The sequence below is a fragment of the Colletes gigas genome, unplaced genomic scaffold (genome assembly GCF_013123115.1).
Source record: "Colletes gigas isolate AHSC1104 unplaced genomic scaffold, ASM1312311v1 Colletes_gigas_Sc00012, whole genome shotgun sequence".
Classification (NCBI taxonomy): Eukaryota; Metazoa; Arthropoda; class Insecta; order Hymenoptera; family Colletidae; genus Colletes; species Colletes gigas.
Genome location: NW_025106641.1, coordinates 3,295,302 through 3,309,765, shown reverse-complemented (window position 1 = coordinate 3,309,765; position 14,464 = coordinate 3,295,302). Strand labels below are relative to the sequence as shown.

At 48.9% G+C, this 14,464-nt stretch overlaps 2 protein-coding genes across 2 annotated transcripts; one reads left to right on the top strand and one right to left on the bottom strand.

Annotated features, from left to right (window-relative positions):
- The first annotated feature begins 404 nt into the window (after positions 1 to 404).
- LOC122398921 (dynein regulatory complex subunit 7-like) lies at positions 405 to 3,901 on the top strand. The gene is made up of 2 exons (XM_043399186.1): positions 405 to 767; positions 3,402 to 3,901. Exons 1-2 carry the CDS (start codon positions 405 to 407, stop codon positions 3,798 to 3,800), a joined length of 762 nt encoding a protein of 253 aa, XP_043255121.1. The 3' UTR covers positions 3,801 to 3,901.
- Positions 3,902 to 4,081: 180 nt separating this feature from the next.
- On the bottom strand, positions 4,082 to 6,731 carry LOC122398784 (protein distal antenna-like). Its single transcript, XM_043398970.1, has one exon. The coding sequence runs from the start codon at positions 6,152 to 6,154 to the stop codon at positions 4,778 to 4,780; it is 1,377 nt and encodes a 458-aa protein (XP_043254905.1). The 5' UTR covers positions 6,155 to 6,731; the 3' UTR covers positions 4,082 to 4,777.
- Positions 6,732 to 14,464: the final 7,733 nt, after the last annotated feature.

The window sequence follows — 14,464 nt, the reverse complement described above, 5'->3', positions numbered from 1 at the left end:
AAATAACTACGCGAACCGTGTGATCAATCGTATATACCCACCGTTTAGTTAAAATTTCATGAACTTATCTTATCCTGATAGTATTCGTTACAAACTGCGATCGTACACCTACGCCTGGTACGTTACACTTCACAAGATTTCAAATTCTATCGTTTGAACGTGCCCGATACGTGCTGCCGCCTTGCGAGCAATATATTTATTAACCGTTACGACGAATACATCGTTTCAGAATTGCCATGGCAATAAACAACTCGTTCATTGAAAAACTTGCGATTTAAATTTTACCATTCTCCGATGAAAGTACACGAATACTGACGATTTACCGAACGAAACAAAGTTATCGATGAATTAGTTTCTGCTTCTGGTCTCGAATCTTGTTCGCGGCTAACTGTACTCGATCGAAAATGTACGAGAACGGCGAAGAAGGTGAATTTGAAAGTTACGAAAGTGTAACGACACTTGCGGAGGCCGAGGAAGATCGCAAGTTAGACGAATTAACGGTCAGCGATACCAAAAGTCTCGAACGGATTACGAAAGAACTCGTACAAGAAACACAGCGAGAACTCGGTTTGATCAAACTGTGTTGGCCAGAAGTTGATCCGAGAAAAGATCTTTACTTGAAAACGCTTCCCAGTGATTATTGTATCGTCAACGGTAAAGAGAAGGTGCTCGCGTGGTACGCCGAAAACTTTCGACGACAATTTCACGTAAAATACCCGAAACGGAAGCAGCTTCTGCTGATGTGCGAGAACGAATGCGGCGTGCAAGTAAGTGAATCGAAAATTACGAGCGAACGTGTAAAAGGTTAGTTTATTTTTCACGTCGTGTCTTCGGTGATCGGAGGCATCGCGAAAATTCGTTGCGAATGTTCGATGTGAATATAGCTAGAGTGAATAGGAAACAGTGAGAACGAGTAAGATGCAAGTGACGTTGGCAACGAACGTTCTTGACTGCTCAGCCAATGAAGACACGGCTTATATTTCATGTGTCATCGATGGTCGAATCGGACACACATTACGCGAGCTATGCTATTAGTACGTAAATAAATTTGGATCGCGATTTTGAACACGCGTTTCTACCGGAATGTCAAGTTAGTATGAATAATATGTTTTCATTTCATTCTACGTTTGCGAACATTTAATTTTGGAGGGAATATTCCGGAAGTTTTGGCGGGAAGTTTTGGAGGGAAGATATATCATTGGCGCCTTTTCTCGCGCGGTATCGTACGAAGTTGCTCATCTTTGCTTGACCGGTTGATTTTTCGAATAGCTCTAGATATGGCGTACAAGAAACTTCTACGCGAACTTTGAACTCGTTTAAAGTGTTGTCATCGGTTTAAAAGAACATCGGAATTTTTGTACGTAACATCGGATATATTTACAATTACACACTTTTCTGCACATATTACAACACGTGTTTCCGTTTATTTCTTTAAATATCGAATCGACGAGGTAACCTTCACGCAAACGAAACCGTGATCGACCGCGAAAAGAATTGATCCGAATAATAATTTTATCCGCAATGAGATATTTCGAAAGGTGACTAAATTATCGCTTTGCATCGTGTATATACAGGGTGCTCGGCCACCCATGGGAACAATTTTAATGGGGGATTCTAGAAGCCAAAATAAGTCGAAAATCAAGAATACCAATTTGTTGATGGAGGCTTCGTTAAAAAGTTATTAACAATTAAATTCAAAAATTTCAAATCGTTCTAGAAAAATTATTTTCGGTTGCGGGGGTCAATTACGATCATTTTTGGTGAATACACATACCTCCGAAATCCTGTCCAGTTTCGAGAAAAAAAATCGGGCAGGTGCTGAAATTTTTTGACGAAAAAAAAAATTTCAAATCGTTCTAAAAAAATTATTTTCGGTTGCGGGGGTCAATTACAATTATTTTTGTTCGTTACATATACCCCGAAAAACCTACGCACTTTCTAGAAAAAAATTCGAGAAGGTGTGCAATTTTTCGATAAAATTAAAAAATTTCTAATCGTACTGGAAAAATTATATTCGGTTGCGGGGGTCAATTGCAATCATTTTTGGTGAATAGACATACCCCCGAAATCCTACCCACTTTGGAGAAAAAAATTCGAGAAGTTGTGAAAATTTTCGACAAAATTAAAAAATTTCTAATCGTTCTAAAAAAATTATTTTTAGTTGCAGGGGCTAATTACAATCATTTTTGGTGAACAGACATACCCCCAAAATCCTGCGCATTTTCGAGAAAAAAATTCAGTACCGGCGGAACTTTGAACGTTAATAAATTTTTAACGAAGCCTTCATCAACAAATTGATATTCTTGATTTTCGTGTTATTTTGGCCTCTAGAATCCCCCATTAAAATTTTTCCCAGGGTTGCCTGTCCGAACACCCTCTATTTTAGCGAAAAAAAGTTTCATTTCTCGTTACTCCTCCGATGCTCGATCGCACATCTTCGGTAAAAGGATAAGTGTTAAAAAATATGCGAATACATTCATGTTTTATTATTTTTTCGGTGTATTCTCTTGATAAATATTTGTCGACTCGATTGTACAAAGGCATATTATTTATCTCCATATAAAAATTAAAACGTGTTATAAATAAAATTATATCGATATTATCATTAAAAAATTTTTTCTGAGTCGTTCGTTTTTAAAGTGTGTGTGTGTATTCTTTTTTAAAAGGTAACGAGGAATGTTGTCTTTAATAGATTCTAAGTTGTCTCCGTCGTTCGTCTTTCTTTCTCTTCGATTTAATTTAACTAATGGAAATATAACTGCGTAATAGGAATCTTTCTAATACACTCGAACCTTCTCTTCTACGATCTAAATAATAAAAATAAACTTCGCTATACATTTATTCGTACATGCTTCAAACGTTCTACAATACATGGTATGCACTTCGCGTGCAAGTGCACGGTCACAGTCTTATTTACACGCACTGTCAAACACTCGACAGCACTTTCTTCACTTTGGTTTCCTGTTGTGTGTTTCTTTTGTTTTTGTTCGTTATAAATACCGCTTCGCCGACCGTAAGATTTAGTTACCCCCGTCGAGGTACATTCGAACACGATAGGAACGACCGTTTTACGAGTCAATGTTTCGTTTAAAAAAAAGAAAAAAAAAAAAACAATGAATAAAGGGGTCAAGAGTGTTCTGATTTTCGTACGAAAACATCTGCGACGGGACGACGATTAGATTCTCAACTGGTAAACGGACTCGTTTCGCGACGATGCAACGTGAGATGTAAAAAAAAAAAAGATATAAATAAATATTCAAGAGAAAAGAGAGAGAGAGGTGATCACGAGGGGGGTAAATCTTACCGTAGCAAAGCACCGTTAAAGAATAAGGGAGGGAGGAGAAACGAATCGCGAGATGTGAAAGAGTGTCTTTACGGTTGAATCGTTTTCTTGTGTGCAGAAATTCGTATCTACGACTATCAGACCAAGTACGCTGCCATATCCGGAACTGTACACGTGGCAGGGGTGCGGAAAATTCGTCAGCGACTATATCGAGTACGTGCCGCTGGACAAAGCACTCAGCATGGTAAGTAGTCGAACGTATCATTCATCGAATAACGTCTTATTTCGTAAAGCTAAGCGACGAAGGTCCTTAAATATATATAATATTATATATATATATGTATATATATATATAATTTCTCATCGATATAACAAACATCGCGCCTCGTCGTTATCAAATTTTTTTTTTTTTTTTTGTTCTTCGTTTGGACCATTTAGTTTCGCGCGAGTCGCGTGCACACACTCACATACGCACAAACGCTCGTTTAACCTTACTTTATTTACCATACGTAAATAACTCGTCAACAGAACACGAGAGGTAGAACTGTTTGGGAAAAAGCGCCAGTCCACAATAAACATCGTGAAGCCATTTTAAATATACTCGCGCGATAATTAAAATCGTACACGCAAACTAAATAGTTTTAAACAAAAGGAATCCCGACCGTGAACAACGTGGGTATCGCGGATCTCGACTACCGACATCCATACGCACCGGGTGTCGCGTCGGTTACGACGAACCGTATATATTAGTTTTCGAGAGAGAAAAATGTCTGAAAACGTTTCTTTTATTCATTTCATTTACCGGTCGATGGATCCATATCCGTTTTATATTCTCGATTGGTCGCGAGGAAGTTTCGCGCGCGCACCTTAAAACTAACGAATGATAAAGTGATATAATAATACCTCTTCTACGGACACCTTAACTTTTAATCATAATTACAACAGTCCATTCACGAATTTGGTATATCCTCTTATGTACAAAGTTTCGATAAACAAAAGATCGTGACGATCCTTTATTTTTGATTCGGCCCGACTCTTTAAGGTAACTGAGGGAAGAGAAATATGTGTAGAACGATCGTTGCGTTGATCTTTTATAATCGCGATACGTAAGAATCGAAGGGGGGTTCTCTCGGAGTTGGGGGGCACGGCACAACAGTTCCCTGTTCGCGTTATCTCTCACTCGTGCACGCACGCGCGCGGACGAATACGAGGCGTGCGAATCCTTCGGGGGGGGGGGGATCGAGAAACAAACCGAAAAAGAACGAGGCAAAAAGAAAAATGAAAAGGAAATCGTTTCGACTACGTAGACGACGAATCCGTCGAAAGGAGATCGACCGTGTGTGTCACGTCGTTACGGGAAGAAGAAGACGATAGGCTCGATCTTCTCTTTCCCGCGTTGTACCGTATTCTTTTTCAATCTGCTGTCTCGTCGTTTGCCGCGCTTAACCACACTCTTTCTAAGATATATATTTAGCATCACAGAGCTTCTCTCGCCTACTTTCTGCTTTGTTTCGCGCTAGACGACGACTTCTTTCTACACGCTTTCAGATTGTCCAATAGGTATTTGAACTGTATAATCTGGAGCCTCGTGACCGCCGGGTCCGAGCATTTGTCCAACCACTTGAAGAACTTCTCGCCGTGCTCGATCGCCTCCTCGGTGCTGGTCGGTACGTCACCGGACGACGTCTCGACGTCCTCGTCCTCCGCCATCTCCATGTTCAAGCTGCGTTTCACGTTCTCGTTGTTGTTGTTGTTGCACAACACGTTGTCGAGCATGGCCCTCGCTTTGCTCGGCGATTTCTTGGCGACGGGGCTGGGCGTAAGCTGCGTCGGCGTCGGCGTTATCAGCGGGAAGCTGCACTGCTTGTACCACTTCCAGAACCACGAACCGTCTTGCTGATTGATGCTCGGATTGAAGCTCGCCGACTGCTGCCCGAGCAGCTGTTGTTGCTGCGTCAGCCACAGCCACAGCGCCTCGTCCACCTTTTTGTTGCTGTTCCCGCCGACGCCGCTCACGTTCCCATCCTTTTTCGGTTTCGACGACCGTTGAATGCTGTTGTTCTCGTTGGTCTTCCTCGGCGACGCCGGCACCGGCGTCGAGGGCGCCTCCGCGGCAGGTGGTAGATTCTTCCTCGTGCAGGACTTGGCGACGACAGAGTCCATCTGTGCGGGCGCGATCGCGGAGATGCTGTGCCTCTTGTTGCTGGACCCGTTCAAGCTGTTCACGGCGTTCGAGAGACACGGGTTCCCGGTGCTGCTCTTCGTGTACTGGAGACCGTTCTCCACGAGACCGACGGCGCTGCCGTGCGACAGCGCCGGCGACATGCTCAACAGATTCTTGGCCAACGTACCGGTGGCGCCCGACAGCAGGCCCAGCTGTTGCAGCAGCAGCGAACTATTCTCGGGTCTCATGCCCGCCATGCTGGTCATCAAGCCCACGTAATCGATCTTCGGTTGCTTGCTGTCCTGCTTCCCGTCCGAATCCGTGCAAATGTCACCGACGAACGACGTGCCGGCGCCCGTCACCGACGTCTGCTGATCTATTTTCACTTTCTTCGCGCAAGGACCCTCGTCCTCGCTGGAGAGATTCGCCGAACCGCCGGCCAAGTTGCCAGCGCCCGTGACGTTCGCGCCGGACGACGAGGCAGGCGAGTGTGCCTCGCTGTCAGGCGTCGAGGAATTCCTCGCCATGCCGCGGATCTTCTGCTCCGACTTGCACCAGCCGCGTAACGTCGACTCGGGCACACCGATGTCGCGGGCCACCGACGCCTTGCTCTCGCCCTCGTGAACCCTCTGTATCGCGTCCATCTTCTCGGATGCGGATAGCGCCCTTAAAGGGCGCTTTCCGGGTCGCGCCGACTCGCCCCTCATCGCGGCGAGACGACTCTCTTTAGCGCCTTCCCGCAAACGATCCTCGTAACCGCCGTCCTCCGTCGTCGCGATGCCTTCGTCGATCGCCTTCGGATCTATCTTGACGATCTTTCGATCCCTGGTGCGCGACTTGTCGCGACCGTCCAACACCCGATGATGATCAGGGTCGTCGACGTAAACGTCCAGATTCGTCGTCCTTAGATCCAGGTTGAACGGTTTTTGCTAAAACGTGTTACGTGTAGTGGGTTTTCCCTAACGGACACGCACACGTATCTCGATAGAGATCGATTCTTTTTTTTCCCCAACGGTTTTTTTCCGTCCGCGTCTTCGTTCGTGGTTATCTTCCTCTCGTTTCTTCGTTCCCGAACCGTCGCGGTGTCGCGAAGCGTCACCGTGCCTCGAGCGGTCTTGTGACGCGCGCGAGAAGGCGATCGATCGACGTTCACGTTCCAGATCGCGCCATCCGACTATATCGGGCCTGCGTGTGGACACGCGAGGAATTCCAATTGCTCGTCCGCGAGACGTCGGGGGGACAACGCACGCACGACGTGCTCGATAAAGAAAGAGGAACGAAAGAGGTCGAACCTCGAAGCGCGACGAGCCGCTCGGCGTTCCTTCTGCGAACGTTGTCCGATTCGATGAACGTCGATAAGAAGGTTGTCCCAATTAGGCGTCGGTTGGAACAGCAACGGTGGCCACAGCGTCGATCGACGACGACGAATGGCAACGGTAACACGAGGCGGCAGAGATCCGTACGCCGTACCGTTGCCACGGCGTGTGGCAGCGATTCGTATCTCGCGCAGTAGTAAATAATACCGTGTGTAAACGTGGTTACGCCGGTCGGGGGAGGTCCTCCTCCGTGGAATAGCACATGCGCTCACAGAGAGTAATAAAGAACTTTTTTATGAATGAAACAACTCGGTCGGGCGGTTCCCCTCCTCGTCCTCGTCTGCCGTCCTCCCCCCTCCTTGGGTCTATTTCTCTCTCTGTTCGCCACGCTTCTCCGGTCGACGCGCACCGTCGAACCTCCTTCCTCTCTGTCGCTCCTCTCCGCTGAACGCGTCCTCGGCGCTAGCGCGAGTAAAACGGGGCACGTTGCTTCGCTGCTCTGCTCTTCGTTCGCGGGCACATCAGCCAATCCGCAGTCCGCGCGGGAAACGATATTATTGCTGTACCACGAGGAATAGCGGCGACTGGGTAGGAACGAGACGGCGAGAAAGATGGAATCGAGAGAAACAAAGACGGGGCTAGGCACACACGCTCGGGAGAGAGGTCGCGCACCGGCTCCGAGTCAGATCAGTTTTCGCCGTCGCGTTATTCGCGCGGTTCGCCGTTTCGTTGCGTTTCGCTCTTCTGGGTCTGTCCACGAGCCCTCTCGATGATTGCTCGTTCGTTCTCCGTCTTCCTCGCGGCAACGCGAGCGTGTCCTCTTCTTGCTCGTTCGCTGCGTGTGTTCGGAGGTCTCGAGCCAGCGACGGAGATTATCACCGTTCGTGCGAGAAAGAGACGCTGCTGCCAGACCGAAAGAAAAAAAAAGCACACACGGTCTCGATGCAACAACGGCTCGACGAAAGGACGGGCGTCAAGGACAAACGCGAGCACCCGTCGTCGCGCACCAATTCCGCGAAAACACCGTCAAAATTTACAGCGATCGACGAAATATCTCTTTTCTTCTATTTCCTCTTCCACGCGAAGAGATTGTACAGCCGCGGAAACACCGACTCCAAATTCACGAAAAATCCAGAGTATCGAATCGTTCGGTTTCCTGTTTCATTTCACCGGAACAACGACCAATACGTTGTAATTGCGGCTTTCTCGGCTGGCACACGCAAAATGCAGAGAAACCACGACCGGACACCACTGATCAATTATTCACCGTGTCTTCACTTCGATTTCCTCACTGAGAAAAAAAAAGAACCGACAAACGACAAACGAGAACCGACTACCGGTCTCCGTGGGCGCGTACAGCGTGTATATGGTAAACGTGTACTAGTGGCGCGCGCGGTTTCTATAAATAACGATATCGCCGATTAATCCCAGCACAGAGGACAGACCAGACGGACCGTGACACCGGCGATCCTCACCTGACGGTGGATCGACCTCGACTGAACCGCCGGTGTGTGTGCGCGTCGTTCGTCGCTGGCTTCGCGTTTACTGGTTTTCGGGGGCGCGTCGTTCGCTTCCCTCTCGACCGTCGAACCTGATCGCCGATCAGTTGACCCGCCCGGTTCTACGCTTCGTAGCTAACTGTTCCGTTGTGTGTGCACGGTATTACACGGCGGGGCGCGAACTACCAACGCACGATGCTCTCGCGACGAATCGCGACGCTCAACTGCGGCGGTGGTCGCCGCCGGCTTTCCGCGGACTCGCGACGCCGTCTTCTCTCGCCCCTCCCCCCCCTACTTTGCTGCCCCGCCGCGACCCTCCCCGCCCGATCTTCCCCTCGTCGCGCGGCACCGCGCCATTCGGCTCTCTCTTCCGCCGCGTCGAAGCCCAGCTTGCGCCTCGCCTTGCCATGCCATGCCATGCTTTGCCATGCCGCGCTGCGCGTCTTGCTTTTGCCTCGTCTTGCCTATACTCGCTCTTCTACGCTACCTATCGTCCCTTCCTGACCCCCCTCCCCGCCGCTGCCCTCGTCCTCTTCCTTTCGTCCCTCAGTCTTCCGTCGCGCTGTCGAACCGCGCGCGTTTCTCTCGTTCTTTACCCCTCCGCGCCCTTATCCACTAAAACCCCTCTTCGGTCCTCGACCCTCTCGGCCGCTCTCTTAACCGTCGACGACGACGACGTCGTCTACCCCCCCGATGCTACCGGTGTTCTTCGTCCTTAACCAAGGTGACACCGAGGCATACAGTAATATTTTCCCCCCACCGGCGACGCGTCGAAAAGTTTCTCGCGATCGCGCTTCGTAGTTGGCGCGTCCGTGTCCGAGTTTCCGGTCGACGGCGCGTACGACGGCGACGTTCCAGAGAAAAAGAGAAAGAAAACGGAGGGGGCAGGCGCAGGAAGGAGAGTCGGTCGTCGTCGAAATTTACGAGCGACGCGATTTTTTCGCGCGCACCGAACACGCTCGTTTAATTTCCCCGCGACTCCGGGATCTCTCTCCGGGGCTCGGCGCTTTTTCCAAGCTCTGTTCGCTCTTCCTCTGAAATATATAGAGGCGGTAGCGGGTAGACGGGGGCGGGCGGCGGAACCCGCGGCAAAACCCTTAAATCCGACCCCTCCTACCCCCGTGCAGTCGCGCGGCCCCAAGGGGGAGAGCCGGATTTATGAGCACGGCCTAAAATCCGTACGCGAACGGCGGGCGAACGGGAGTTACGGACTAAGGAACACCGCGGTAATTCGCGGATAAATTTACCAGGCCGCTGGGCGGCGGCAGCGCCGTATTTACCGTCGTAAATACGCGCGGACAACCATTGCGAACCGGCACCTACGTCGATTTCTTTTTCGCGGCCGAACGAACGGGTCGCCCTACCCTGATCCGATAATTATCGCGAGCGAGAGAGCGAGCGAACGAACGCCGCAGCCTTTGGCCTTCTACCGAGTCCCACTTTGCCTCGGAAACGACCAACGAGGACCGCGACGACGACGGTTGTATTACCTGCGTCGCGGCCCACGGGACGCGAACGAATGCCTCGAATGCTGCGGATTTTTCGCTCGTTCCAGAAATAATCGTGCCCCGAAATATATCGGGCTCTCGGTTTGCAACCGAACGGTTTAAAGGGGGAGTCCGCCGATGGCCGAGAAGCGACGCGAGGGGAGTAGGCGTTCTCGCGTTTTATGTAACGAGCCCGTTACCGTGAAGCGCGAGAATCGATTCGGCGTCGACGGTGACGCTGGGAAAGGAATCGATCGAAGACGAGCGAGTCGATGACGAGCGGGGAAAGCGAAGAGAAAAGCGGCCGCGCATCGTCGTTGCCCGTCATCGGCGAAAACAGAATCGGAATCTCTGTGGAAAAAGTAGTACGTACGCGTAAGCGCGCGCGCGCGCGCTCGCATAACGGACGGTTTATCGATAAATCCGCTGGTATATGCGAAAGACGCCGGGTTGCCCGTTATCGAGAGAAGAGCGGCGTTACGAAAATATTTCGAGCGCGCGCGCGCGAGAGATCGAGACGATACAGGTGAGGCGTCGGTGGAGGAGGGACGAAGGGGGGCTGCGCGGGGGGGGGCTCGGACGTCACCGGATACACCTTATCGATCTCGATATCGGTGCTCGGAGAGAGACGTGGTCGGACCGCACGGCGGCCGATTAACGAACGGAGAGTCGCGCAAAGGGGAAAGGACGAAGGCGCGAAAGAGAAAGGAGTGAGGAGTGGAGAGGCGTACGGGGGGAGGGGGCAAAATCGATCGACACGTCCTCCGGTACGCGGCGAGGCGCACTTTGCGCGTCGCGCACCGACGAGACGATGCCAGGCCGTGTGCTCCTTCGTCGCTTCGAGCCGGTAACCCGTACAATTAATTTTCACCTGCTTCCCTCGCGGCTCGGCCTTTCGCGGAAGGATGTGCGCGAGCGAAACCGACCGACCAGCCTACCGCCGTAAGACAGAGAACGGCGACGATCGCGCCGCCACACGCGCGCGCGATTTTACACGCCGACTGGCTGCGTGCGCGCATGTGCGCGTGCGTGCCTGCGTGCGTGCGTGCGTTCGCGCTACGTGACGTTCGCCGTCTCCCGACTTAACGGTCGCGATCGTTCCGCGAAAAAGACACGCGCGCCGGATGAGACCGGAGAAAACGGCCTGGATTAATTTTGCGACGTTCGACGGAGGATCGGCCGCTCGCGCTCATACCACCGTCACGCGGCTACCGTGGCTCGCATTCTTCGAATAGTTTAATATTCGTATAACATTTCCCAATAATTAAAATTTCCTTTCGACGATCTTGATAACGCGGTATCGTCTGTTCCTCTTTGCCAACGAGCCTTGCCGTTCGAAACGTTTCATTTACCCTCGTTCAATGGAAACCGCGAGAGGTAACGAGCTAGGACGACACGTGATGGGATTGGGTTAATGGATAAATATTTTACCGTATCTATCAGCGTCTAATTAATTAGTACCGGGCGCCTTCTCGCGGTTTCCATTGTACGGTGGCGACTTGAATGTTTCCAGCAAGTGCCATTCACAAAGCATGGCACCGCAACGTATCAAATCGATCCCATATACCTGCAAGAAATAAAGTTAAATCAGGTTACCTACGCCCGTAAGAGATTCCTGATTAACAGGTTACGCGTAAAACATTTCAAGCGTGCTCGCTACGGAGATTACCCCGTTGCGCGTGCAATATTTTGCGATAGACGAACGATCGAAAGGATCGTAAACGCGTAGAATTTTGGTAGTCGATCAAACCGGCGCAACGAATGGACAACGCGAATCACGATTATTAACGAGGGTGCTAATTGGAACGTCACGGAGGATTAACAAGCGCGATTGTTGAACAGTTCGGTGAACAACCGGGGCCAGGCAACGGTCGTCTTACGGGAACGGTTGTTATTTACCGCCGCAGGAATGACGAATACCGTCCTCGTGCAGCCTTAACTTGCAGTTTTCCGAGAAACAGCCGCAGGATTAGCTGGACGAAATCGACTATCGGTTTATCCGAGCACGGATTACCGAGCCCTTCCTGCGCCTTATTATCGAGCCCCGGGGTTTTACGACGCTCCTCCCGGTTCGGGGAGGCCGGGTCAAGTCGCGTTAAAAGTAGTCTGTCCGTCGTTAGCGTTCGGGAAAGTCCCCCGGAACATTTTTCAATTTTTCCACCGTCTCGCCGGCTATAAAACCTAGTTGGCCGGCGCACGACCACCGCGCCCCTCAATAAACGGCCGTAACTTTCGGCAGGGGTTGCTTTCTGTTTCGCGTAAAAATAATGAAGAAAGTTCTCCAGGCTCCTCGAGAGCAGAATCGACTCGAGAACCATTTTTATATTCCATGTTCGAACATATTTATAAAAGGGGGTGAATGTTGCACGAAGGGTTGAAGAGAAGATTCGGTGTTTCCACAATTTTTTCCCCTCCGTACGTTCGAGGATTAAGGGCCAATTTCGAAATCGGGTCAGGGACGGTTGGAATCGTTCCCTCCAACTTTATCTCGCGATTATTCGCGTTCGATTCCGTGAAGTTACGCGTTACGACACCACTCGTTAGCGAAAAACGCCCTCCGTCGCGTATACGCGCGTCTCCGAAGCCCGTAGAAGTTGGCGCCAACTTCGCAATCGTCCCCCGGCGCGAAACGTTCAACGATCCTGTTCGGACTCATTTGCGAGCCGGAACGAGGGAACGAGCAACAGAGACTTTCTTATTTACGACGAGACGCGGTTCCACGGCTTTCCGTTCGTCCCGGGGATTTCAGAACGTTAATGGCGATTTTAGCTACCCCCGATGCCAACCGACGTTACCGTCCCCCGTTCGTTTGATATATCCGTGGTACACGCGAATAAAAATACCAATAAAGCTTAGTCGATCGCGTAATCGCGAACTCGACGTAACAGAAATACGATGCTACACCGATTATACGAACTGTTTGCTCCGCCAACAAATTAGTCTACGGGTTTGGGAACTTTCCTCAACGAAAATATAATACTTGACTAATTGTTACTAAAAGATCTGGAGCTAGGGAAAAATTTTAATCGGAAATTCTAGAGGTAAAATCAAAAATACAAATTTGTTGATCGAGGCTTCGTCAAAAAGTTATTAATGTGTAACGTTCTGTCTGTAAAACGGCAAACTGCGAATAGCTGCATGCATAGGATAGCAGTTCACACTACAGACGAGGTATACGAGTGAACTTTATACCTTATGAACTTTCGTGGCCCAATTTGATTGCCATAAACTCTGGAAAATTTTTCGGTGAAATTAAAATATTTCAAATCGGTCTAAAAAAATTATTTTTAGTTACAGGGGTCAATTGCAATCACTTTTGGTCAATAGACATACCCCCGTAATCCTATGCACTTTCGAGAAAAAAATTCGAAAAGGTGCCTCAATTTTTCAACGAAATTGAAAAGTTTCAAATCGTTCTAAAAAAATTATTTTTAGTTAAGAGGGTCAATAACAATCACTTTTGGTCAATAGACATACCCCCGTAATCCTATGCACTTTCGAGAAAAAAATTCGAAAAGGTGCCTAAATTTTTCGACGAAATTGAAAAGTTTCAAATCGTTCTAAAAAAATTATTTTTAGTTAAGGGGGTTAATAACAATCATTTTTGGTCAATAGACATACAACCGAAATCTTACGCATTTTCGAGGAAAAAATTCCAGTAGATGCTGAAAATTTCGGCGAGAAAAAATTTTTTCAAATCGTTCTGGAAAAATTATTTTCGATTGCAGGGATCAATAACAATCATTTTTGGTCATTAGACATACCCTCGTAATCCTACGCACTTTCGAGAAAAAAATTCGAATAGGTGCCCCAATTTTTCGACAAAATTGAAAAGTTTCAAATCGTTCTAAAAAAATTATTTTTAGTTAAAGTGGTTAATTACGATCACTTTTGGTCATTAGACATACCCCCGTAATGCTACGCACTTTCGAGAAAAAAATTCGAGTAACTAAAAACATTATTTTCAATTATTTAAACTTCTTAACAAAGCCTCGATCAACAAATTTCCCCGAGATGCGGCCGAATACCGTGTCGCAAAATGGTTACCAGGTATGAAGGTAATCGGTAGAAGAGTGTAATAATATGATTCGTCAGATAGGGTGGAAAAGACGCCAACTAAAAGCTAATAGAACGTATAATGGCTCGCGTGGGGTTCTATGGTGTACGATTACGCGTAGGTTTTATAGTGTTTTGCGCCCGGGGACCCGGGGTACAATTAATAATTCCATGGAGCTCTTAAATCATTCGGTCGAGTACGGTTCGCTTTCTTTGTTTCGTTTTACGAGCGTATGCCGGGCGGTGGTAGGGGAACGGTGAGGATTAACTTGTCGTCGAGGACCGACGGCCGAATAAAAGGTGTTTTTGACCTGGGCCAAGTCGCTTAGAAAAAAATTACAATACACGTCCGTACGAGCTCACCTTGCGCGGCAGTCGCAGGTGTCCCACGGTCCTATTGTCGTAATCAGCGATCGTGCGACGAATGCAAACGAGACCGGAGTTATAACAACAGGATCAGAGATTCCTACGAGTCACGGGAAATAAACCTTTGATGGTTCCTAGAATCTGCCTGTTTCGCGTTCTCGATTACGGGCTACCTGCGGTCAAACGCTTTTGTTCGAACAGTACTTACGGCGCCTGAACCGCTTCGGGAAATAATTTCCACCCTTTACAGTTGGACAGCGGTTGCTTCTTAACGACCCAGGTCACATTAGGGC

What these genes read in the sequence shown, in the direction of transcription:
- LOC122398921 (XM_043399186.1), top strand. Translation starts at nt 405, where the DNA reads ATGTACGAGAACGGCGAAGAAGGTGAATTTGAAAGTTACGAAAGTGTA. An exon ending in AGAACGAATGCGGCGTGCAA is followed by an intron (nt 768 to 3,401) that starts GTAAGTGAATCG and finishes TCTTGTGTGCAG; the next exon opens with AAATTCGTATCTACGACTAT.
- LOC122398784 (XM_043398970.1), bottom strand. Translation starts at nt 6,154, where the DNA reads ATGAGGGGCGAGTCGGCGCGACCCGGAAAGCGCCCTTTAAGGGCGCTA.